This window comes from Heteronotia binoei, chromosome 6, assembly GCF_032191835.1.
Source record: "Heteronotia binoei isolate CCM8104 ecotype False Entrance Well chromosome 6, APGP_CSIRO_Hbin_v1, whole genome shotgun sequence".
NCBI classification, from domain to species: domain Eukaryota; kingdom Metazoa; phylum Chordata; class Lepidosauria; order Squamata; family Gekkonidae; genus Heteronotia; species Heteronotia binoei.
In genome coordinates this window covers 28,748,977-28,772,935 of record NC_083228.1, presented here as the reverse complement: position 1 = coordinate 28,772,935, position 23,959 = coordinate 28,748,977, and the positions used below count along the sequence as shown (strand labels likewise).

At 43.4% G+C, this 23,959-nt stretch overlaps 1 protein-coding gene across 1 annotated transcript in view; it reads left to right on the top strand.

Moving 5' to 3' along the window:
* Positions 1–2,804: 2,804 nt before the first annotated feature.
* SLC29A3 (solute carrier family 29 member 3) overlaps positions 2,805–23,959 on the top strand; it is a 37,492-nt gene continuing 16,337 nt past the window's right edge. Inside the window, exons 1-2 of the mRNA XM_060241173.1 lie at positions 2,805–2,883; positions 5,156–5,457. Of these exons, the coding sequence (XP_060097156.1) occupies position 2,883; positions 5,156–5,457 (303 nt within the window). The 5' untranslated portion in view covers positions 2,805–2,882. The remainder of the gene's footprint in view (positions 2,884–5,155; positions 5,458–23,959) is intronic.

Sequence of the window (23,959 nt, the reverse complement as noted above, 5' to 3'; positions counted from 1 at the left end):
AGGAGAACTTTTCTCCATACCAGGATAAGCATCATTTGTCTGCAACCCCACACAAAGCAGTGCTAGGTGCTCTTAAACCTATTGAAACCAATGGATTTAAACACACCTATTGCTACATAGGATTGATTCCTGTCTGGCAGAACTCTGACAGCAAGTGTCAAATTAAACAAAACTTTTTTTTTGGGGGGGGGGGGGGCAGGTCAAGCCCAGGTTTCCTGGACATAACTTACTTTGCTTGCAGCCACAGAGCAGATCCAGGGAATGCCATTTTAAAAAATCCCAATTTGGCTCTGAAATGAGAGTGGGGCTTCCCCCAGCACTCTTTCCCAACATGATGTAGAGGCTAAGAGCAGCAAACTCTAATCTGGAGAACTGCATTCGGTTCCCCACTCTTCCACATGAAGCCTGCTGGGTGACCTTGGGCCAGTCACAGTTCTCCTAGAACTCTCCCTACCCCACCTACTTTGCAAGGTGCCTATTGTGGGAGGGGAAGGGAAGGAGATTGTAAACTGCTTTGAGACTCCTTAGGATAGAGAAAAGTGGGATATAAAAACCAACTCTTCTTCTTCCCTAATGGCCCCCTAGGGATTTATTTAAATGACTTTGGAGCAGACCCATTTTGTAAAAAAAACATATGTGATTTGTTTGGCCCTTCATCTCTTGGATATCAGAAGGACAGACTTTTAAAAGCTGTATGATGGAATGGCTTGTGATAGTTTAACATTAGGGTCTCTCGGTAGAAAGGCAACAGAAAATACTTTAATAAATATTTTATTTGGAGATTTTGATGGTGTGAGTCCTCATATGGAGACTAAGTACAGCCTAGACAAGTTTGCCAGCCTATCAGAATTAGGCCAGAGAGGTGATGGTGATTTGTTTTGTTTTGAAGGTTTCTTTTTCTTTGACAATCTCACATTGCCTTAGAAGTGGCTGGGTTTAAATTTGAATGTTAAATCAGATCAGTAACTTGCAAATAAATTCAGCTTTGTGATGCCTTCAAGGAAGTGAAGAATGAAAATGATTTAATTTGAAGGAGGCAAGTCCTAATGCATAAGCAAGTACTTCAGTGTGATGGATTTACTAAGTACAGTTACAGGTGTTATTCCAAACACTGCAAGTTCAGCTGCTACCTGGAAAGGGGGTTTGTGATGTGTGGAGGAAATGCTTCTACATGTCCCAGGACCTGTGTATGAGAGAGAGAGGTTATCACATTGTTGAAGTAGTCACTGACCACTAGGGAAAAGCCATTAGGCTCCATAAAGGGCAATGCTAATTTCCTAGTCTAGTGACTGACTGTGATCATTGTACCCCTGGGTGACTTTTTGCCTGGCCCACTGATGTGCTTCTTGGTGTCCACTTGCTCCTTCCCAAAAACACAAAGCCAGTCTTGATTTTCTTCCATCACTCATTGGAGCAGGAGATGCTTCAGAAGATACCAGGTGCGAATAGAAAACTTGCAGAGAAAGAAGAAAAAATTAATCCCCATGTTTTTCTTGCTGTTCTGGTTTCCTGTTTGCTGATAGTTTTTACCACAGTGGAAGCTTTTAAAATGTGATCCTCAATTATTCTCCCCTTGCTGTTTGAAGTCAAGTGCTGCATTCTACCACCTCTTCTCTCTGCCTACGGTTGCCAGCTCTGGGTGGGGAAATTCCTGGAGATTTGGGGTCTGATCCTGGGAAAGGTGGAGTTTGGGGCGGGGAGGGAACTAAGTGGGGTATTACACCAGAAAGTCCACCCTCCAAAGACTGGAGCTGAGTTCAAATTCTGTAAGATTACCAAGCACCACCTGGATTCTGGTAACCCTTTTGACTCTCCTGTACGTGTGACATGTGGTTTCCTAAAATCTCATATAGTCTGGGGCTCCTGCAACAGCCTCCTGTAACTTCCATGAACACACCTGGTACCGTTTTGAGAAGGCAAAGCTACACACTTAACTATATCTAGAAATGATTAACATCTTGCCTTGCACTAAAACAGCAAAGCGTCAATACATTACCTGCACTAGAAGCTGGTTGTGTGAAAGGACATACCAATGTACCCCAGAACTGGGCCATTACTCCAAAGGACAGGAAAGCCCAAGAGAAAGTGGTGTTACTAATAAAATTGTTTATACTGAAAGAAAGTGGTGGTCGTCGTGGTTATTACCAGTGTTCCCTCTAAGCTGAGTTAAGTCTGAACCAGCTCACAATTTTTTAGCCTCCAGCTCACACATTTTTGTCTCAGCTCAGGAAAAATGGCCCCAGAGCAAACCAACTGATGCAGTAGCTCACAACCTTAATGCCAGTAGCTCACAAAGTAGAATTTTTGCTCACAAGACTCCACAGCTTAGAGGGAACAATGGTTATAACTGATTGTGATTTTTGTCTAAAATCTAAACGCTTGAGAAAGGAAATCGTTCTAAGCACATTTCTGATTCCCACCCCCGTTATGAAGCTGAGGGGAAAGGGACGAAATAAGGCACCTTCAATCCCGTTTCTCTGATCTGTTTTTGATCAGGGGAGACGCTTTTCAAGGTATTTGGCAAGGAAGAGACGCGGCTCGGGGCGGCTCCTGAGACTCCACGCGCCGGCAGAGATGTTTTTGGGGCAGCCTTCCAACACCGAGGCCAGGAGAGCGTGGAGATCAGAGCAGATTCACAGGCTAAGGGCGGGGGAGGGAAGCAGGCCGACGTCCACCCCGAACCTCCAGCTAGGAAGCCGCGCGTCACGAGACGGCTGAGGGCCCGCGCGGGCTGGGGCTGGGGCTGGGAGGGCGGCGCTGCGCTCTCGGGGCGGAGCGGTGGGAGCAGCTTCGGGAGGGCGGGTGGTGGAGCCTGTGGTTGGCAAAGGCCCGGCGGGAAGCCGGGGCTCTGAGTGGATGGGGAGGCGAGTGGGGCCGGCGACAGTAAGTGGCTTCTCCTGCAGCAGGGCTCCCTTCTCGCTCTCTTCTGTCTCGGGAGCCCGGCCCGCCTCTGCTTTGCGTGGCATTAGCCGACTCCTTCCTTTGTTTTGCTTTGGCACTCTCGGTTCCGGCCCCCCCCCCCTTCCGCCGGTCCCGCCAGGCTCGACGCCTATCGTGGAAGCCGAAGTTCGGGCTTCGAGGGAGGCCCAGAGCATGAGCAGAATGCATCCCTGTGCCCCAGAGCAACCGCTGCTAGGCCACTTGGCTGTGGGCGGGGGATATTCGGGGCCAGGCCCAGGGCTCCTTCCAGACACTCCTGAACCGCGCGGGGCTTCTTTCTTTTAAGCACTTTTTGTGTTAAGCACTTTTCTTTTAAGCGCTTCAGCATCGCTCCTGCCTCGTTGGCAACAGGGGGGGGGGGGGGGAGATGGCTCTGGCAAGTGGTTTTTTGGCCACTGGGTGACAGAGTGTTGGACTAGGTGGGCCGCTGTCTTGATCCAACATAGTTTCTCTTATGTTCTCATGGCAATCTTTTCAGGATATTTCTGCCCTGAGTCTGTAGGAGAAGCTTGCCGTTGGGGATTCTTGCTTTCTCGTCATATCTCTGGGTGTTTTTTTTTTTTTTTATTGCCCACTATAACTTAGAAAAGTTCAGCTGCCTCCTGAATTGACGTGTTTGCAGCTGAAACTAGGTTTGCACTGAGCGGAGTCTTTGTGTGAATTCCCATCCCTGTTGAAAAGAAGAGCGATGTGTGGACTTCTGACCTGTGAGAGACCTAACGAAGTAGTCTTTCTTTCCTCCTCTTTAAATCAAACAATCAGCATAAAGCATTGCCCACTTTGTCTGAAGTGCTTCGGAGTTTAATCTTTGCCGAAGAGCAGCTTTGTATAATTTGAAAAGCTTGCACATCTTTCTAAGCTATTGGTTAGCCCCATAAAAGCTATTATATTGTCACTGTGGATTGACAGAGATGTGCTCCTCAACCCCCACAAAAGAAATAGCATGTGGACTTTACTTGGACTGCACAGAGGAGACAGAGAATCCTTCTGCTCCTAGTCTATAACCGGGTGCTGTTGCAGGTGCTAGAACTTGGCAGACTGGATGGCATTTACAGGCATCTTAAAAACAATTGCATTAATGTGTCAGCTTTTTAATTCAGAGATTGCTGGTATGAGATGTAGCATCTATCCCATATTTCCTTGTAATCTTTATCTATTGATCAAGTCATTTTTTTCCTGTCTGCATTCTTTGGTTAAAAACAACAACAACCACCCAGCAATAGCAAACTCAATACTCTAAACTTCTTCCAATAAAACCATGTAAACATTCTTGGAATATTTTAAAGTCCATTTAATAAGAACGTTTTTGCAGACCCTTCAGAAAATGCATACATGGGTTCTGAGGATCCTCTAGTTAACTTTTCCATTCCAGAGGACTGAAGAAATTACTTTTATTATAGGACTCAAATGTTCTTTAATAGTAGTTTTCATAGAAATTACTCTAATTATAGGACTCTCTGTTCTTTAATACTAGTTTTTGTGGAGTTCTTGGAACTATTGCTTCATGTTCAAATGACAAACTGCTGGGTTACACTTTTTATAGTAATAAGATTCACATATATAACAGGCTGTGATCACACATGCTAAATAATGCAGTTTCAATCCATTTTCAATGCACATTACAATTGGATTTTACTCTGTGTGAGCTGAAAAAGTCCAGTTTGAAAGTGCATTGAAACGGCGTTATTTAATAGCATGTGTGATCACAGCCATAGTAAATATAGAGTATATCAACTGATCATTTTTGCAGTATCTCTATATGGTATGGCAGTGGAGGAAGGAGTGCTAAAGGGCTGTATGAGGCCTCCTGGGATCAAAGTGAGATATAAATTAAAAAACGTCTGGCTCATTCTCCTTTCAGATGCAAAATCCCACAGAAAAATCCCAGTCCTTACAACAATTCCAAAATGATAGCTATGTCAGTCATTTGCAGCAAGAGAGAGAGAGAGGAGTCTTGAGGCGCCTTAAGGATTAACAGGATTTTGTTCCAGTGTAAAATTTTGTGGATCAGTCCACAAAAATCTTATGCCAGCATAAAACCTTTAAGGTGATTTGAGACTCCATTCTCTGCAGTAATTGTGATGGCATTCCCAGTGATGGCATTCTTCAACAGGAAAGAGTTTGTAAGAACACATCCCGAGAATTGCAAATTACACATTCTGATTCTGTAATCATGTATAGGTTTCACATAGGTATTTTGAATTTCTCCCCCAAGTGGCTGTGGATTTGGAGGATGACGAAAATGACTACCACGAGAGCATTAATTCCTTGTACAAGCCTGCAGATGTTACGGCCCAAGAAGAGGAACCACTCCTTGAGGAGCCAGTGCAGGACAGACCCACTTCTTACAAACCTAAGGACCACTTTAATGGCACCTATATTATTTTCTTCATTCTGGGGACCGGCTCACTTTTGCCATTGAACTTCATAATGACTGCGAAGCATTACTGGATGTATAAGCTTCAGAACTGCTCAGAAGAGCTGTCTCCAGCAGAACAGAGACCCTCAGATATCCGTGTAAGTGCAACACATTTGTGTTTTAACATTGCTGTGCGAATAACACTTCCTTTGCCATGAATTTAATATATGGATCTGTTGTGTTTATTACAATCAGAGAGGAACATGAGCTAAACTTAACATGCAGTCAATTGCACCTTTAAGACCAGCTTAATTTTATTCAGAACATAAGTTTTTGTGTGCATGCACACTTCTTCAGATGAGGAAGTCTGAAGAAGTGTGCATGAACACGAAAGCTTATGTTCTGAATAAAACTAAGTTGGTCTTAAAGGTGAAATTGACTCCTATTTTGTTCTACTACTTCAAACCAACACGGCTGTCTATTTGGATCTATTAACATGCAGTGTTGATGCTGAGTATTCACTGTTTACCAAATAGTAGTAGCAACACCTGTAGTTACGGATGACATTACGGTCTCACTATAATCCTTTCCCCCCCTTATTTCCATTTTTAAAAATGTAGTCATGCTTTGCCAGGATTTTTTTTTCCTGCCATGTTTTCCACTTCAAAGCTAGGGTGTGTGTTTTGCTTGCCATGGAAATGCCACTGAAAAACAGTTCTCTTTCCACAATGTTTGAAAGCACTTAGCAGCATGAGATGTAGCTCTTGGCTGGTTAAGTTCCCATTAGGCTGCTTTATAGTGAGTCAGGCCATTGGCCTATCAAGGTCAGTATTGCCCACTCTGACTGTCAGCAGTTGTCACACCCCCTGTTACTTGATCCTTTTAATTGATGCCGGGGATTAAACTAGGGACCTTTTGCCTCTCTCTCAATCCTAACCTCTCCTAGGAGGCCAGCTTCTTGTTCTATAAAAGTTCCACCAATTATTTTTTCAAGCATGTTGCATAAAAATACAAAAATTCATGTCAGCTTTCTTTTTCACTTGCAAAAATGCTTGGGGGAACTAAGTTTACCTTGTAGTCCAAATTTTCTCTTAAGGCCTCTGTATCCAGACTACTTAAGACAGGCACAAAGTTTGTCTGAACTAGCGGGAGCAGGCAGGAATTACCCTACATGTCAGGTTACGTTTGAATCCTACAAATGTAATGCTGACATTTAAGAATTTGAAATAAAAAAATTCCAGGCCAGTGTCAAAAGAGTTTCAGTGTTAATGTCAAAAGAGTTTCTAGCTAAATATTAGGAAGAACTTCCTGACAGAGCAGTTTCTCAGTGGAACAGGCTTCCTGGGGAGGGAGTGGGCTCTCCTTCCTTGGAGGTTTTTAAACAGAGGCTAGATGGCCATCTGACAGCAGTGCTGATCCTGTGAATTAGGCAGATCGTGAGATGGAGGGCAGAAAGGGTTGCTTGCACCAGTGCTTAGTTCTTGTGGCCCTTTTTTACACGTCCAGGGAAATGCTGATTGACACTTTACAGTCAGTCAGCAATTTTTTTCTCCAGGCCAGTTGGGCAAGGAATCCTGGAGGGTTTTGCTACCTTTGGGGCATGGACAGGGGACACTGGGGATGTATGTGGTGGGGGGGTGGAGGTATTTGTGAAGTTCCTGCATTGTGCAGGGGTTTGGACTAGATGATTGTGCAGGGGTTTGGACTGGAGGTCCCTTCCAACTCTATGATTCTAAACATTATGCTGCCTTGAAGACATTTTTTATGATCACCTGCCATGTATAGGAATCCTAATTCATACCGGTATAAAGAATAGGGGCCAAAAGTCACATGTATGAAATAAAGGAAGAGTCTAGACAGAAGTGATTTTGCTGTATGTGATAGCAGCAAACATAGAGCTTTTGAAATTGCATTCTGCCTGCTTCTAATGCTATTAATCTTATAGATGTATGGGGGCTACTGTTGCCATGCACATAGCAAGACAAGCTCTCCAGCTATATTATTGTAACTGCTATTTAAATCAATAGGCATGTCCAATAAGAGCTCCACACCAATCGCAACATTTCCACTTGAGTCTGGGATATGTCATGCTTATGAAAAGTACACAACTGATAGTTGTTAAAGACTCTGAGCTCCGCTCAGAATCTAGAACTAAGTGCTCACTTTAATGTCTTGTGTCGTGTTGTACAGATGTTGAAATCATCATTTGGGTGCAAAGGCTTGAGAAAGAGCTTAACAAAAGGCTGCCCTCACAGTGCTTGGCCAGGAATAGGGGGTATAGTTAGCCCTGGGATCACACGAGCAAGAGAGGAGCAGCATATGATGTGGTTGGAGGAGGGAGATGAATAATTTGGACTTTGGAATTGTCAGGAAGGTTTCTGATTCTCATGCTGAACCATACTACCAGCTTCTCTTAAAAAAAATCCCCTCAATTTTTCCTGATGTGGATTCCCTTTCTTCTTGAAGGATAACTAACCCAGAAGAGTAAGCTTAACTAGCTGTGTTTGGGGGACTTGTGGTACATTTCTAGTGTAGTCTTCAAAGAGGAACAGGTTGCCTGGCCCCCTGTTTTCTTCTTCCCACTTGACTTTCTCTGGTACTCTCAGAATGTTGTGTTTCTAGCAGTTGCCGCTGGACCAGCTCCTGCAGAATGGTTGCTACAGCTGTCTAGGAAAACCAATTTTCACAGCTGCTATCAAACTCTAACAGAGGCTTACCAGCCTTGCTATCAGATTGCAAAGCACTATAGGGAGGATTAATACAAAGTTCAGACAGGGTAGACTGTAGGCTGAATGATGATGACTTGCTTTTGGAAAACTATATCCAGAAAAGTAAAAAGAAAAAAAGGGGGGGAGCTCTACCTCCAGAAGGGGACCTCAGAGGACTGAGGAGGTAAACTTAGGGCCTTACTTTGCAGAAGTATAAAACACTGTGTTTTGTCTGCTTTCTATTTTAATGTGTTACTTGAAAATATTGGTAGGTTGGTGGAGAGGGATTTCCATTTTGGACATCCATGTGAGGAAGAGAAGCAATAAAATGTTGATAGCTATACCATCCTAGGGGCCTGTAGAGAGAATGGTTAACTCAGGGCCCGTTGTTCAATGGGAAAAACTCTTGTCTGTTGTCCTAAGAATAGGTTCTAATTCTGTCTGTGTTACTTGGCTCTGCTGACCACTAAATTGCTTGGACCTAGCATACTTGAGAATTTGCTTCCTTGTTTATGCATCATCATTGAGGGAAGAGTTGAGCCTTATTACATTTTAATCTGTGTTTGGAAGCAGTGTGAGTGTGATGGACTGCAGACATATGTACGCTGAGAGGCAGTGCATGTGAGTGATAGCTAATGGAACTCACCCGGATTGGAGAACTGCTTCTAACTGTCAAAAAAGGGTGGCAGTTAGTCAGTTGAAGAAAGCAATTACAGAACTGAAGGAATTTGAAGAGTGTCTGGAAAAGAAAGTGGTGGTCTTCGTGATGCTCTCTGGTGTGTGACAAGAGACACCAAGCAGAGTCTGATTCAGATCCCGTGTGGTGCAGCTTTGAATATTGGAGACTCTGGTGGAAGGCTGTTACCAGGAGTTAAGAACAGTCTCTGTATGTGTAAAACTCAGAATCATATATTGAGAAGCAAAACAGTTTCCTGTATTATGCTTAGTGTCCAAGGGAGAAAAGGCAGTCTGATAGATCAGGCTTTGGCAAAAGGTTTTGCGGTGGTAGTGGAAGGGCCCTCAAAAGGTGCCAAAGGCGCAGGTTATCTGTCTTCAAGAGAAGATAGTAACAATCTTGGCAGAAAAATGGGTCTAGTGGAGAGATCTTAAGTCTTATAACCAATGGGACAAAGCAGGGTACACACAAGATTGTTTGATTAGAAAGTGAGAAAATTAACCGGAAATCTAAAGCAGTTATAAAAAAATAAACCTTTAACATTGAGGATACCTTTAGTGAAAGTTAAACCAACTGAAGGATAACACTGTATCTTGTGAAGTCAGTAACCTCAGATATAGTTCTGTGTTCAGTTTTAACTGTCTGCCTACATCTTCTAAATCCCAAAAACCTATGTAAATATCCCATCTCTTCCCTGCCAGTGTGCTTAAATAAACCAAAACTTATTTTAAATTGCTACCAGTGCCTACTATGCCATTTTCTGAAAGATAAATTTGACACCTGAAGCAACGACAGGGTGATCGTTCTAGGGGAGTGCCGAGCAGGATGGTCACCCCTGTCACAGTGAGTCTTTTGCTGTTTCTCCCTTCCTTAAAAACCAGCAGACAACACAGCCAGCTGTTCCTTCCACCATATTCTCTGCCTGCTCAGGAGAGGGGCCTGTGGCACCCTAAATGTAATTGCCAGATCTTATTCTAAACCAACATTTATGGAACTCTGTGTGCACCTTCTTTCAGGCTCTGTGCCACCCTTTTTATGACTCATGTATGCAAAAGGTGGTTGTGAGAGTAGAACTGTACGGATGCCAATAACCGGCCAGCTTTTCCAGGCTTGCACCTGTTTGGAATTCTGCAAACTGTCTAAGATACTTTATGGCTTTTTCCAAAGCACTGGCAGGTGTGAACCGGCTGCCTACTGCAGCAGTGAGCCGCTGGTCTTGGCAGGCGAGATTAGAAAGTTGTCCTGTCTCGATTCATGGACAAGGCTTTCTGATGCATACACAGCAGTGGAGAAAGCCTGCTCTGAGTCCAGCCTTTCATTTTCTTCTTATTTCCTTGGGGGTTTCTGCCAATTCCTCCCTGAATTCTTAATTTTTTTTTTTCTGTGAAAGAGTTGATAACATCCGTGGGTGAGCATAAACATGTCTGTCATGATGGGCAACTGCAAAATTTATTACGTATTTCTCCCCCTTTTGAGTCACAGGGCTGGATGCTAATGCTGTTTGAAGTGTTAGTTTCTGAAATTCTAGCCTGGGTAAAATTAACATACTTGATTTGCAGCTCTACTGAAAATCCTCACTTTCTCTTGACAGCCTAATGCTTTTGTAGCCAGCTTGCATATTAGAAAAGAGAGAGAGTGGATTGCAGAAACATGATCCATTTGATTTTCGATTGTCCTGTTCAAGGCTGAGGTATAGGAGTCATGGTGCTGTGATGTGGATGGTTGTTCCCCTGAAGGCTGAGAGTGAACTGAGGGCCTCATTGCTCCTGCAAGGAAGTGGAAATGCAGGCTCCTCCCAGCATCAGGCTCCCAGGATTTAAATGTGCTGCACCCAGTTATGTCAACAAGTACTGCAGTGAGACTGAAATGGCACAAGGCTTTGGGAGGTCAACTAAGGAAAGACCTCTGATTCAACAGCAGGCTCTGGAGTGAATGGTACTTCGCTCAAATCTGAATCAGAAGTCAGGGCTGTTTCCCAGAGTGAGCAGTCTTGGGGTTCGTCCAGCACATCAAGAGAGGCTCCTAGAGATGTCTCAGTTGCTTCAGTTCTGAGGCGGTGTTGGCTGCCCTGTTGCCTCCTCTGAGTCCTTGGATTCTTCGTCTGCTAAACAGAAGTCTGTATTCTTGCGTGTGTCAGTTAGATACAGGGCCTCACCTTGGGGCTGGAACCACGAGGCTCAGTCATGCTTCATTGGCGTCACCTGCTTTATTACATCTTCAGATAGTTCATATTTAGAACAGTTGAATAACTGATAGTAATAGCAGCAGCAAAATTGGAACTAAAAACTCCAGTAATATAAATTCCATGTAAATATGAAATACTCAATATTATTTTTAAAAGATGCATTCAGATATTAGAACAAGGTGACATTGTCAGAATGTGGGTGAACTATCTTATTGTGTACCCCTCTTCTTTCTCTTCTCCTTTACTTATGTGCATGGAGCATGATGAAGCATTCTGACTACCTTGGGTAGTATGTGATGTATGAGGTTGAGCTAACGATTTATTTAAAACCAGAGTTATTATCCCACCCTCCCATTCTAAAGCAGGGTTTAATTTGGGCTCAGTTCCCCGCCCCCCCAACCAGGATTCTAACTCTAGTTAAGCTACATTAAGATGGAACTAAGCTAAAATAAGATGGAACATTCTGTCTGGGTCCGTGATGCTCTGAATCCTTGGTGCAACAGTGGGAGGGCTTCTGGCCCTGCTGATGGGCCTCCTGATAGCACCTGCATTTTGGCCACTGTGTGACACAGTGGACTGAATGGGCCATTGACCTGATCCAACATGGCTTATGTTCTTACATGTATGTCATGGATAACTAGATCTAGCTTAAAACCAGAACTTCTTCAGTAAGTGTTGTGTGTGAGGCACACACTTAAGGGCGAGGCACACATTTAAGTCTGGAGCCAACTGGGTTTGTACACATTCATGGTTTAATGTGGTGTCAGACTGCAGCTGTGTGTTAAGACACTTCTGACCTATGGCGACCCTATGAATTAATGTTCTCCAAAACTGTAGCTATGTATCACTAATTATCGCAGGAATGCAAGTTTTGCTATTGCCTGTAAAAGTGGTGGAAAGTGCCGTCAAGTCCCAAGTTATAGTGCCCCTGTAGGGTTTTCAAGGCAAGAGATGTTCAGAGGTGGTTTGTCATTGCCTGCTTTGCATTGCAGCCCTGGACTTCCTTAGTGCTAACCAGGGCCAACCTTCCCATCCAAGTGCTAACCAGGGCCAACCCTACTTAGCTTCCAAAATCTGATGAGATCAGGCCAGCCTGGGCCCATCCAGGTTAGGACATTTTGCATAATAGAAACAAAGAATTGCCTAAGGTCATCCAAGGACCTTTGTGCTTCAGCTGAGATTTGAATTATTGGCTTCCTAATCATGGTTTTCCCTTATCTACTATATCAATGTGCTGATTAACATGTTACAGCAAAAGCAGGATTTATTTCATTTCTGCAAGCTTTGCAGCTGAATTGGCCCTTAGATTGGGGAATTTCTCTACTCAGAAATCTTGTGTAAACAACTCAGTGCCATCATTCTTAAGAGATGTGACTGGTGGTAGTTCTAAACAACCACTCAACAATTATTTCCTGATTTTAGTGGTGGGAATGCCTGTAGATGAGCTTACTGTTGGTTTAAATACCCGCTGGAAATTGATCTGCCGGTTGCATGAATGCTTTTGCTTCAATAATTCAGTGCCGGAAAATCCCGTATTTTGGTTTGTTTCAGGAACAAGAAAAGCAGCTTTTTAAAATGCTCCTGCTTAGGATAGAACCCCAGCATACTCTCAACTGAATCACAGTAGAAACTGCATCCGGTAACATTGATTGGGGACTAGCTGTGGCACTGCTTCATGTACCAAGAGGGGAAAAAATTACCCGGGTGCTCTATCACTATTAGTGCTCCAAGACGCTTGTAGCATCAACTCATTGAAACAAGTAACGCTGTTTATCCTCTCTGGTCACTCCATCAATCTCCGTGTGATATAAGAGCAACTTGGGGATATTTGTCTTTCATCTTGAAGGGTCCCAAAGCACTGTGCAGATTTAACAAACTGATGTGGGAGTATATGCAGGGATTAATGTACTGAACCATCAAATATAACAGCTCTGGAGATACTGTGGAAGTTGTAACATTTTAGGTGAGAAGCATTTGATCACTGACGGACAGTCTCTCATGCCTTTGGGGAAAGACCAGATGCTAGTAGGGTTCATATTGTGCACTAAACTTTTTTTTTTTTTCCATTTTTCCAAGCCTCTTTCTTCATGCAGTTTTAAGGCCAGCACTGTATATTCTGCAGTCTGCTCAGGTGTTGAAACTCTGGGCTACTTTTCTGCCAGGCAGCATTGAAGGAGGTGATTTGCAGTGGGGAAGAAAGCACAGAAGATGCTTGGTGTTCCTGTTCTTCCAGCAAATCTTCCTCTGCCCTCCATCAGCTATGTCTTTGCACCAGTATCTTGCATTTCTCTCTGCTGGGGTGGCCAAACTGTGACTCAGGAGCCACATGTGGCTCTTTTACATTTATTGTGTAGCTCTCAAAGCCTCCACCATCCCTTTGGCTGGCTTGGAGAATGTATTTAAAGTTAAAGTTGCTTTCTTTCTCCTCCCTCCCCCATCTGTTTTGATTTCCTTTCCTTCCTTCCTTCCCTCCTTCCTTCCTATCTTGTGGCTCTCAGACTTCTGACGTTCATGTCTTGCAGCTCTCAAACATCTGACAGCTATTAAGCAAGTTTGGCCACCCCTGGTCTTTGCCATATCTGTTGAAATGAAAAATATTAAATGAGATAGTATTCCTTTTAAATATCTACTCTGTAGCGATTAAACTGTTCAAGCATCCCTCGGTTCAGGATACCCATCAGTTTTCAGAAGGTGATTTAAAAGCAAATCTGCTCCTAATTCATACTTTTCTTATAGAGAGGTGAGGTATCTTGATACTCAGAGGCTAAAGCAGCCACTGGGGGGGGGTTTGCAAAAGCACATCTGGGACACAGTAAGGAAAATGTGGGTTTAACCTTGTAAATATACTTATAAAAGGGTTTTTTTTAAAAAAAAAAGTAGCCTGCCAACATTTGTTGCTTATCAGCTTAAAAAAGAAAAAAACCAACTTTCTGTTTTACAGTATTTCCTTGATTGGGAGTAGGTAACCAGTAGTAGGCATGTCTATGCATGTATTGCATAAGCATGTATAAGATTATAACCTCACAGTGTTCCTTATCACAGGCTGTGTACTTGGCATCTCTTTTTTAAAAAGCCGTCTCTGCAGTGGGCAATGATTACAGCTCAGATGTTTGAAAGCATCCTTCAGAACCCTATTGGCCATCTCCATATGGAAATTCATGCTCCAGGCTCATACCACCTTGATAATGAAACAATATGTCATACAATTGAGGTTGTCCTAATTTACTTATCTGCAGTAACAGAAGGACTTTATGTTTTCATGAATCTCACTGTTGCTGTCACTAAAGATGCTTCATTTTCTGCAGTTGCCATGCAGTTGATATTGTGGTCATTGGAAACTGAATTTGGGGCTTATGTCATATTCTGTAACCCCACAAGGATGTGTTAAATTTTGGTGACTATTTTTCAATAGAAAAGGGAGATTTTGACAGCCTAAACTGAGCCAGCCACTCTCACTCCCAGATATTATAACCCAAGAAGAGTAGGGTTGAGCAGGCAATCTAGTAAGATCAACTATTCCAAATACTTTTTAAAAATAATTTTTATTGAAATAAAGAATAATAAGCATACATAATAACAATATACTGAATAGGATTCAAAGATATGTACAGAGCTCAATGAACTAATATTTAAAATTGGAAAAAAGGAAAGGATGCAGAATAATGTTGGAATTGGTCAGTAAAGACTAATTAAAGAGAAATTAAAAAATAAAACAAAACATGGTCAATCGTAATATATAGCATTAATAGCTTGTAGTATAGAGTAATATTCTTCCTTTGTTGCAAAATATTCCAAAAATGGGAACCAGACAGTCATTAACTTAGTATGAAATAAATCAGCATCTTGATACGTAAGAGAGTCAGTTATTTTTTCTAAAATGCATATATCCTTCACTTTCAGTTGCCATTTTGTGATAGTTAATAGTTTTGAGTTTTTCCAATTTTTGGCTATCACCATTCCAGCTGCTGCAGATAAATATTCCAGTAATTCTATTTTATTAGGTTTGGGTAAGCTGCTAGACCACATATTTAATATTGGGAATTCAAGTTGGAAAGGAATTTTTATTTTTGTGATTTTATGGATTTTGTTTAATATTAATTTACAAAAATTTTGTATGTGCCAGGTGTGTAAGTAACTGCCTAATGTGTTACACCCATTCCAACATAAATAAGATATATCTTTGTGTGATAGTGAAGTTTTTGTAGAGTATTGTACTATCTTAAAATTGTTTTTTAAAAATGAGTCCTAATCATTATATTGTGAGCCTTTAATGTAGAAGAATTCCATATTGTTTTCCAGTGATCTAAAGAGACTGAGTGATGAAGATGATTAATCCAATATTTGGTATATGGTGGTGGGTTGTCATACCTTTGTAATAAGATTTTGTAAATAAAAGAGATAAATTCCCAATATGGCTGGTGAGGGTTTTTGATAAGCATTAACTATTCCAAATACGTTTGTCCACATCCTGAAGCTGCAATAATTGAAATTCACTGAAGTGATACTAACCAAGTTGGTGTCCTAAATATTCTTTGAATTAGTGTTCTTCTCAAGGTGTGGTCCTGCTTGTGATGGATGTGAGCTCTTCTGTCCTCTAAATTCTTTGCAAACAAATTAATGTGGGCCGCTGAGAATTCACCAAAATGGCTTTGTAGACCAAATTGAAAGATTATGCTGTGCAAGTACCACGGATCTGCTAAACTGTGCTTCACATGGATGATGGTGGTGGGAAAGTATTTGTGACAGTCTCTGCTACAAATGAAGTCTAATTTGAGTTTGATTCAGATCAGGGCTGGCCCTAGACTGTCTGACACCCTAAGCAAGGCTAACTTCTAGTGCGCCCCCCCCCCCCGCACTGATAACATAACCGAGTCACATGGGGGGCACCCAATTGCCACCCCCAAAAGCCCAGTGCCCTAGGCAATCACCTAGTTCACCGACTGGCAGGGCCAGCCCTGATTCAGGCTTTGGCCAGGTTTAGGACTGGCTGCTTCTAACTACTGTTCTGATGGTTTTATTTCCATTGGCTCCTTAGACTACTAAGCAGCCAATCAGACCCCATGCAGTAGATGATGAGAAGCAGGACTTTTTTTGAGCAGGAATGCACAGGAACGCAGTTCCAGCTGGCTTAGCGTCAGAGGGTGTGGCCTAATATGCAAATGAGTTCCTGCTGGGCTTTTTTCTACAAAAAAAAGCCCTGATGAGAAGGACCTCTGCCTGAAACCCTAAAGAGCTGCTGCCGGTCTGAATAGACAATACTGACCTTGATGGACCAGAGGTTGGATTCAGCATAAGGCAGCTACATGACAGGAAGGGGTGGGAGTCAAAGGGGCATTGCAGCGCTAAGCTTAGAACCCAAATCCTGAGAAGGAGATTCTACCAGCTGCAATTTCTGCTGTCAATATAGCATTGTGACATGACAGGCCTAAAGGGCAAAGAGAGCATTGGGTGGTAATTTGAGGGAGAGGGAAGCTGAATTTCAAATATTAATGTGAACTAAAACTGGTTTCAGGCATCTGATCGTATGATGTTTAGATACTGCAACAAGTGACCTGCAGGAAGGCTTGGCACTTAATGACTCTCTAGTTTCAGAGATCTCAAATTGAGCTTGGATACATAAGATTTTGGGCAGTAGTCCTAAAGCTGTTTACGTCCCATTGAAATTGGCAGAACTTGCTTCTCAGTAAGAGTGGCTAGGGTCTGGCTATGAAGCTATTAAGATTAATCTCTGCTCTGTCTTAGAAATGCAGAAAAAGTATTTTAGGGTTTAGTACAGGCTTGTTAAAAGCCGGTTGCCTTCTCACCTGCGGCAGATGAGAATTTCCTCTAGGCTAACCAGGCAGTGGGTCCCTTACTGAAGCTCTTTCTCTTTTTCTTTTTGAGCCACAAACAGCTAGCTATAAAACTCCATGAGGAGGTGGGCTTATAATTCTCATGATCATGTTTGCAAGGTTAACAGGCATAAAGTATTTATTCTTCCCTTGTCCCCAAACCCTTAAGAGGCTGCAACTTGGGCAAAACAACCTGGGGAAAGTAGCTAAACTGGGTTTTGGTTTTTGTAATGCCCCCAAATGAGAGTTTGTTGTTTATTTGTTTTGTTAGTGAGTTCAACTTGTTTATATGTGGAATGTTCTGGTCTGTCTTATGCAAAAAGGAAATAGGCAGTGTCTGCGTGGTGGTTGCAGTGTTATTGCTGAATTACATGTGGGAGTCCTTTTCCCTCAGGTTTGCATAATCCAGCCAGGCTGTAAGATGTTCTAGTTTAAACAAGGACATTGAGGGGGCTGAGTTGGGGCAGGGAGGGGGAGTGTGGGCTAAGGAAATCGCTAAGTTAGTTTTATTGCTTATGGAAAGTGCCAGCTTGCTAGCCCTGAAAAAATTAAGTGGTTTATCCACTGAACATGGACAGCAGCATCAGCAGCTGCACAGCCCCATATTCTCTTCTCCTGCCCTCGGACACTTTGAGTGAGCAGCTTTTGTTGATTCGGGGTCAGCCCACTCAGTCAAACAGTGGCTGGCTTGGACCACAGGAGTGCCTGGAGTTGTATGTATGTTTACACAATGGCAATTTTTATGATCTTGGTCAGACTCATCACAGATTTTTAACTTTTGTAGTAGCAGGTCACAATATGCAAGGTTATGGAGATTGACCCATGTCACATAAGTGTTAAAATCCATGGAATGTAGCACTAGACACAGAATCTATAAACATAGCTTCCCTCTCCTTTTTTAAAAAGGAACCCTATGATTGTAATGAAAAGAATGAAGTGTGAGTGAGAATCATCTAGGAAAAAATCACAGAGATCTAATTACAGATACAGCATGAGGCTTCCATGCCTCTATAATAGCCTTTTATGCTAAGTCTACAAAAAGCAGGATAAATTACAATAAAGAACAAACCTGTGCAAATTTGTTTCATTTGCAAAACTTACATGGGTGTCAGAACTTTTATTTGTGCAGAATATTTTTTTTTTTATTTGGCAGGGCCAACCCTGGACAATATTTGGATGAGAGACCTCCAAAGAACACCAGGGTCATCATGACATGTAGGCAGGCAATGGCAAACCACCTCTGATCATCTCTTGCCTTCAAAACCTTATGGAGTTGCTATAAATCAGCTGTGACTTGATGGCACTTTCTACCACCACCGTGCAGGTGCATATTCGGTGACCTGGTGGAACCACTTGTTCAGCCTAACCTACTTTACAAGGTTGTGAAGATAAAATAGGGAGGGGGAAATGATGTGCATCCTCCTAGGCTTGAACTCCTTGTAGGAAGGGGAGATTTTAACCCCCCCCCCCAAAAAAATGGTTTAGCCTGATTTTGCTTATGCTCATTAAATGGAGCGAGCAAAAGCATTTAGACTTCACAGTATACTTCTCCAACATGGAGTTCTGCCATAGTTCCCCTTCACTACTAGTGCAAGTTGCTGTCTTTAGAAATGTCATTTGTTCCTTTTAAGAAAAAAATAGAAATCGGGTGTTTTAAATTTTTTCCAGCACTTACACCCATAAGATGGGCACAGTCCCATAGCTGTTACACAGGGATTTTAATAATGCCGCCGCCATTACCAGATACATTCAAGTGAAATGAAATGCCAGCCAAAGTGGCCTGATGCGCATCTATGTCCAACTTGCCAAGTTGATTGCACAGCAAGCAGCCTGGCAGCCTGCTGATGAGGCCTGACCTACTATTTCGGGAAGCTCAGACTCACACTAATGGTCCAGTAAAGTCACAGGAGTGAATGTCTGTGCATTAGCCGGACAGCCTGGATTGTTTGGTGCCACAAATAAGCCATTCTTGGTGATTGAGGACTAGAACTAGGGCTTAATTTGTGCTCAGGTTCAGCCCCAACATATGCTCTCAGGGCCACCCTGAATATTTTAATAGACAGAAGACTGCCTCTGAGCAGTCGCAAGGTGCCTTTCCCTCAGCACTAAGTAACTCCAGAGGGTACACACATGTCAGGTGTGAGGGAGGACGACTTCCAGATCACAGGGTGGCATTTCCAGACAGATCTGAGCCCACTGGCTTCTCCCTCTTCCCCTCTCTAGCTTGTAATTGAGGACTGATTGGAACCAATCCCTGTAACACAGAGAGAACTCCTGCAGTGTGCTATTTAATTATTGTTCCTTCTATTTGCTGGTTTCTTAGGGTGCAGCGCAGTTAGAGATTCTTCCTAATAATAAATGACCAGAAAGAAATTGTATGGAGGCTGCAGTTCTGTAAACAGGCACAAAGATGTTGAAGGTCTGACCAGTGAATTAGATGAAAATTGGACCTCTTTGATATTAGCCAGCTGTGTACTTTTGGCAACATCTGCATGTGTTAATCTTGGCTTAGATGGGTGATTCAGTGCATGTACTCTTCCCTCACCACGTGGCATGGTTGCCCAGCAAACCATTATTTACCTGCCCTGCCCCACTCCTTCAGCCAGTGCATTGGGCTAGAGCGGGGGTGGCCAAACTTGCTTAACATAAGAGCCACATAGAATGAAAGTCAGACATGTGAGAGCCGCAAGACATAAATGCCAGATGTTTGAGAGAAGGAAGGAAGGCCAATAGATGAGGGAGGGAGAGGTGGAAAGAAAGCAACTTTAATGTTAAGTGCATTCTCAAAGCCATTGGCTTGGCTTGGATAAGTGATTTGAAGAGGCAAATGCTTTCTCTAAGCTGGCCAATAGGGTGGTGGGGACTTCGAGAGCCACACAATATGTGTGAAAGAGCCACATGTGGCTCCTGAGCTGCATTTTGGCCACCCCTCGGCTAGAGGAATGACTGGTTGTTAACAGTGATGTGGTCAGAACAGGGGAAGGACACTAGAGCTCTTCTCCTCCCGCCCAGGTTCTTTTTTGCCCAGCTGAATTTCACATTCAAGGTCTGAATATGGAGTGCAAGAAGCAGCTTTGCACAGATGTGCATAGCCTGGTGCAAGCAAGGGATTCACCAATCCTGATGCAAGGAGAAACAAAGCTCCAGGTTTAGCAGCTTGGTTGGCTTGAGGTCTGTCAGCTAGGAGGGGACAGCACAGAGGGAGGAGCTGCAGGCGAGGTGATTTGAATAATTGAATCTGTGGGGCTGGACAGTCTCCATGCCCACTGGTTGCTGAGTGGCCACCTAGGAGATCTTGGTGCTGGGGGTGTTGGATGGAATGCAGTGATTTACAGAGGGAAGAGGCGGACCTGGAAGGTAGGCATAGGTGTCTCCTGTGGACCATCAGTTGCATCAGGGCTTGCAGGAAGGGAGTGAGGATTGCTGCATGTGCGCTTGTAATTGTCCTTCTTGCCTGCCTTACAGTCAGTGTTTTGTGTATCCTACAAGTCCATGAAAGCCCATAAGTTTGTGTAATATGTAGAAGAAGATATTGGATTTATATCCCGCCCTCCACTCTGAAGAGTCTCAGAGCGGCTCACAATCTCCTTTACCTTCCTCCCCCACAACAGACACCCTGTGAGGTGGGTGGGGCTGGAGAGGGCTCTCACAGCAGCTGCCCTTTCAAGGACAACCTCTGCCAGAGCTATGGCTGACCCACGGCCATGCTAGCAGGTGCAAGTGGAGGAGTGGGGAATCAAACCCAGTTCTCCCAGATAAGAGTCCGCACACGTACTGGGTAAAAAATTCAGCAGAGGATTCTGCTTTCATTTTTTTTTCTTTAAAAAATTAAACAGCAGGTTTCTAGTCCACCATCATCACATACTTATTGGCTTATTGAGCTGATGCACTAGAAAAAGGGGAGGACTTTTCTTTGCTAGATGTGATTCAGCTGGCTAGGAAGTGTGTATGTAACCTGAGCGAAATCTGGATATGATTTCAAGAATTCAAGAGCAGGGCTTCTTGGCTCAACATGCCAAGCCTTATCCATCCCTAGCAAGAAATTATACCGAATAAGCAAAAGCTATGCAGATCATAGAATTTAGGCTACCAATCTGGATTCTTTGTAGGATAAAATACTGTAAATGAACCTGCCTGTGACTGTAATCACCTCCTTGAAAGCACTAAGAAAATTCCAGCTCAGGATCTGTCTGAGCCAAAGAACAACTCTTAAGCGGCTGGCGTTTTCTCCACTGTCAGAATCTCTGGCATTCAGTCTTACTTTTGGAGCTGGTTCCTGCTGGGGTCCACAGTGGTGAGAGCAGGAGAGTCCGGGGGACAGCACAGACATAGCCTAGAAGTGGGCCTCGGCTGTCTGAAGATGAGTTTGCACTTGCCAGCTATTCTCGGCTCCAACCTGCTTGCTGCTGCTAATTTCATGCCCTGTGATCCAGGTAACGCTTCGGTGCCTCGCTCTGTCACCCAGGGCCTGAACTGCTTTTTTAGCCCAGCAGGAACCCAGCTGCTTCTGCTGCCGAGCTTAAGCTGAATAAAAAGCTACTTTGCAAAAGCATCTTGGCAGCACTGGGCAGGGTTTTTGACTGAAGCTGGTGGGTTATTTTTGCCATTTGGAAGAGGGAAAAATAGAAATCTGAAGCATCTGCTGATGTTACCCCTATATACAGAGACTCTTGTAACATACTAGATAAAGTGTAGTTTGTATGGGGTCATCCCCTCCATTATAAACCTGTCATTAATGACTTAGAAGGCTGGTCATAGATGGCTTATTGGTCTGATGCACTAGAAAAAGGGAAGGACTTTTATTTGCTAGATGTGATTCAACTCAGTTAGCCTGGCATCCTTGGAATTTCCCAGAACCAATTCTGTACCAAGAAGTTCACCTCAGCATGACGAGCTGTTTGTCCTCCTATGAGAAACCGTGGAGGGCATTCTGCACTTCAGTATTCCTATATGTGAAACAAGTTGGTGGCCCTTAAGGAATTGTAAAAGAGGGGAAATGGTTTGGAAGTCCCACCTGCCCGTGCTCAAATCTTCTATACTCTGGAAGCCTCTAGAGCAGGGGTGGCCAAACTGTGGCTCGGGAGCCACATGTGGCTCTTTCACAAATATTGTGTGGCTCTCGAAGCCCTCACTGCCCCTTCGGCTGGCTTGGAGAAGGCATTTGTCTCTTTGAATCATTTCACCAAGCCAGACAGCAGCTTGGATAATGCATATGAAGTTGATTCTTTCCACCTATCCCTTCCCCATCTATTTTCCTCCCTCCCTCCCTCAAACATCTGATGTTTATTCAATGTGGCTCTTATGTTAATCAAGTTTGGCCACCCCTGCTCTAGAACAGACTGATTTCCCCTCCTCTGTTCCTCACATAGGGTTGTCAACCCTGGGTTGGGAAATTCCTGGACATTCGGGGGTGGAACCTTGGGAGGGTGGGTTTTGGGGAGAGGAAGGGACCTTAGCGAGTTGCGCTCTTCAAGGCAACCATTTTCTCAACAGGAACGGATCTCTGTCATCTGGAGATCAGTTGTAATTTCAAAAGATTTCCAGGCCCCACCTGATGGCTGACCACCCTATCCCCAGCCCTTTTAACTGGTTCTCAAATGTTCTCTGCTCCTGGAGTGTGGACCTCATTAACAAGTATATTCAGTCATAAGGAGCAATACTCCCTCTAAGCTGTGGAGTCTTGTGAGCAAAAATTCTGCTTTGTTTGCTACTGGCATTAATGTTGTGAGCTGCTGCATAAATTAGCTTGCTCTGGAGCCATTTTTCCTGAGTTAAGACAAAAATGTGTGAGCTAGAGGCTAAAAAACTATGAGATAGCTCACAGTAACTCAGCTTAAAGGGAACACTGGTCAGGAGAGTGTTCTGAGGTTAGAGTTTATCCTTGGGTTAATTTGCAATCAGATCTTTGTGCATAACTGGAGTCCCTGGGGATGTAGAGACACTACCACCCCTTCTGTGAATGGTCTGCTTTTGTGATCCATACAGAGACCAGCCAGTTTACTATTAGATGTAGTGGTAAGGGAAGTTTGAGACGGTTAAGCAACAACAGATAGAAGACTGGCACGATTTGCAAGGCATCTGTGTCATTTCCTGTAAATAGACCCATGACAGTGTCTGTTGGCCTTTTTGAACCCCCACATGCCCATGTAATTAATTTGTGCATGGTTAAAGCTGAAAGGGGAAGAGAACAAACTCTTTCCTAATTGTCTTCTCTACCCTGGCTGCATCCACATAATTAACACTGCAATCCTAAACAGAATCATTCCAGTCTAAGCCCATTGATTTTAGTGGACTGGAATAACTCTGTTTAGGATTGACTGTAGATGGGAACACAATGTCTAGGTGTGTCACTCACAAATGCAAGCATAATAGTAAATATTTTTATGGGACGTCAGGAGTCATAGTCTGTAATTTCAAGCAAAATTCAGATGAAACGCTTGATTTTAAAAATTGAAAACTGAGGTTCTCAGGAATGTGAATTCTCCTGCCCAGTTCTCTGTGGAATTTTGACCCAAATGCAGCTCAGAACATAGTATGTCACAATGAAACCCTAGGACTGAGATCTTACAAATGGTCAAATGCCCGTTTATAATTCTGCTCAAGAACTTGGAGGATATTTCTGCCCCTTCTGAAACCATGTACAGTAGTTTAACACTTCCAGGGGGTTCACACTGAGTATCTTGGCCTGTAATGCAATTCCTGAAAATGAAGGAAATAATAAAAGTCTTTTTCTTCTTCCACTCATGTGTTTATTGTGCTTGATCAGAACTAACAAGAAGACCTGTGACAGACAGAAAGGTGTCCCACACCCGAAGGGGAAATGAGGTACTCACTTAAGCCTATGTGAGTGCTACTCCAGTATTCGGTCACCTTTGAGAAGGGGGATAGAATGTTGGAGGGAAAACGCAGCAGGAGTTCAGCTTGAGTTCTGCCTCAGAGAGAGAGCAGTGGAGCTCAGGTCCAGCTCAGGAAAAGAGCAGAGAGAGTGAAAGGTAGCTCTGCTTGGTAGTGTGGCAGAGTGGTTTAACTCGTATCTCTGACAGAGAACAGAGTACCCAATTGTTAGGCGTGTCTCTGGTGATGACTGGACCTTGAACCATTTAGGCTGACTTTTGGGAAAGGGCAGGGTGGTGTGGGTGGAATCCTATGTATGTGAGAGGATCCAGCCTAGTGGCTTGTTGGTAAAAGCCTGTTTGTGCTGGAAAGTATTGAAACTACTCTCTAAATTAATGTGCCTCAGCCAGATTTCTCTTTTGTCTG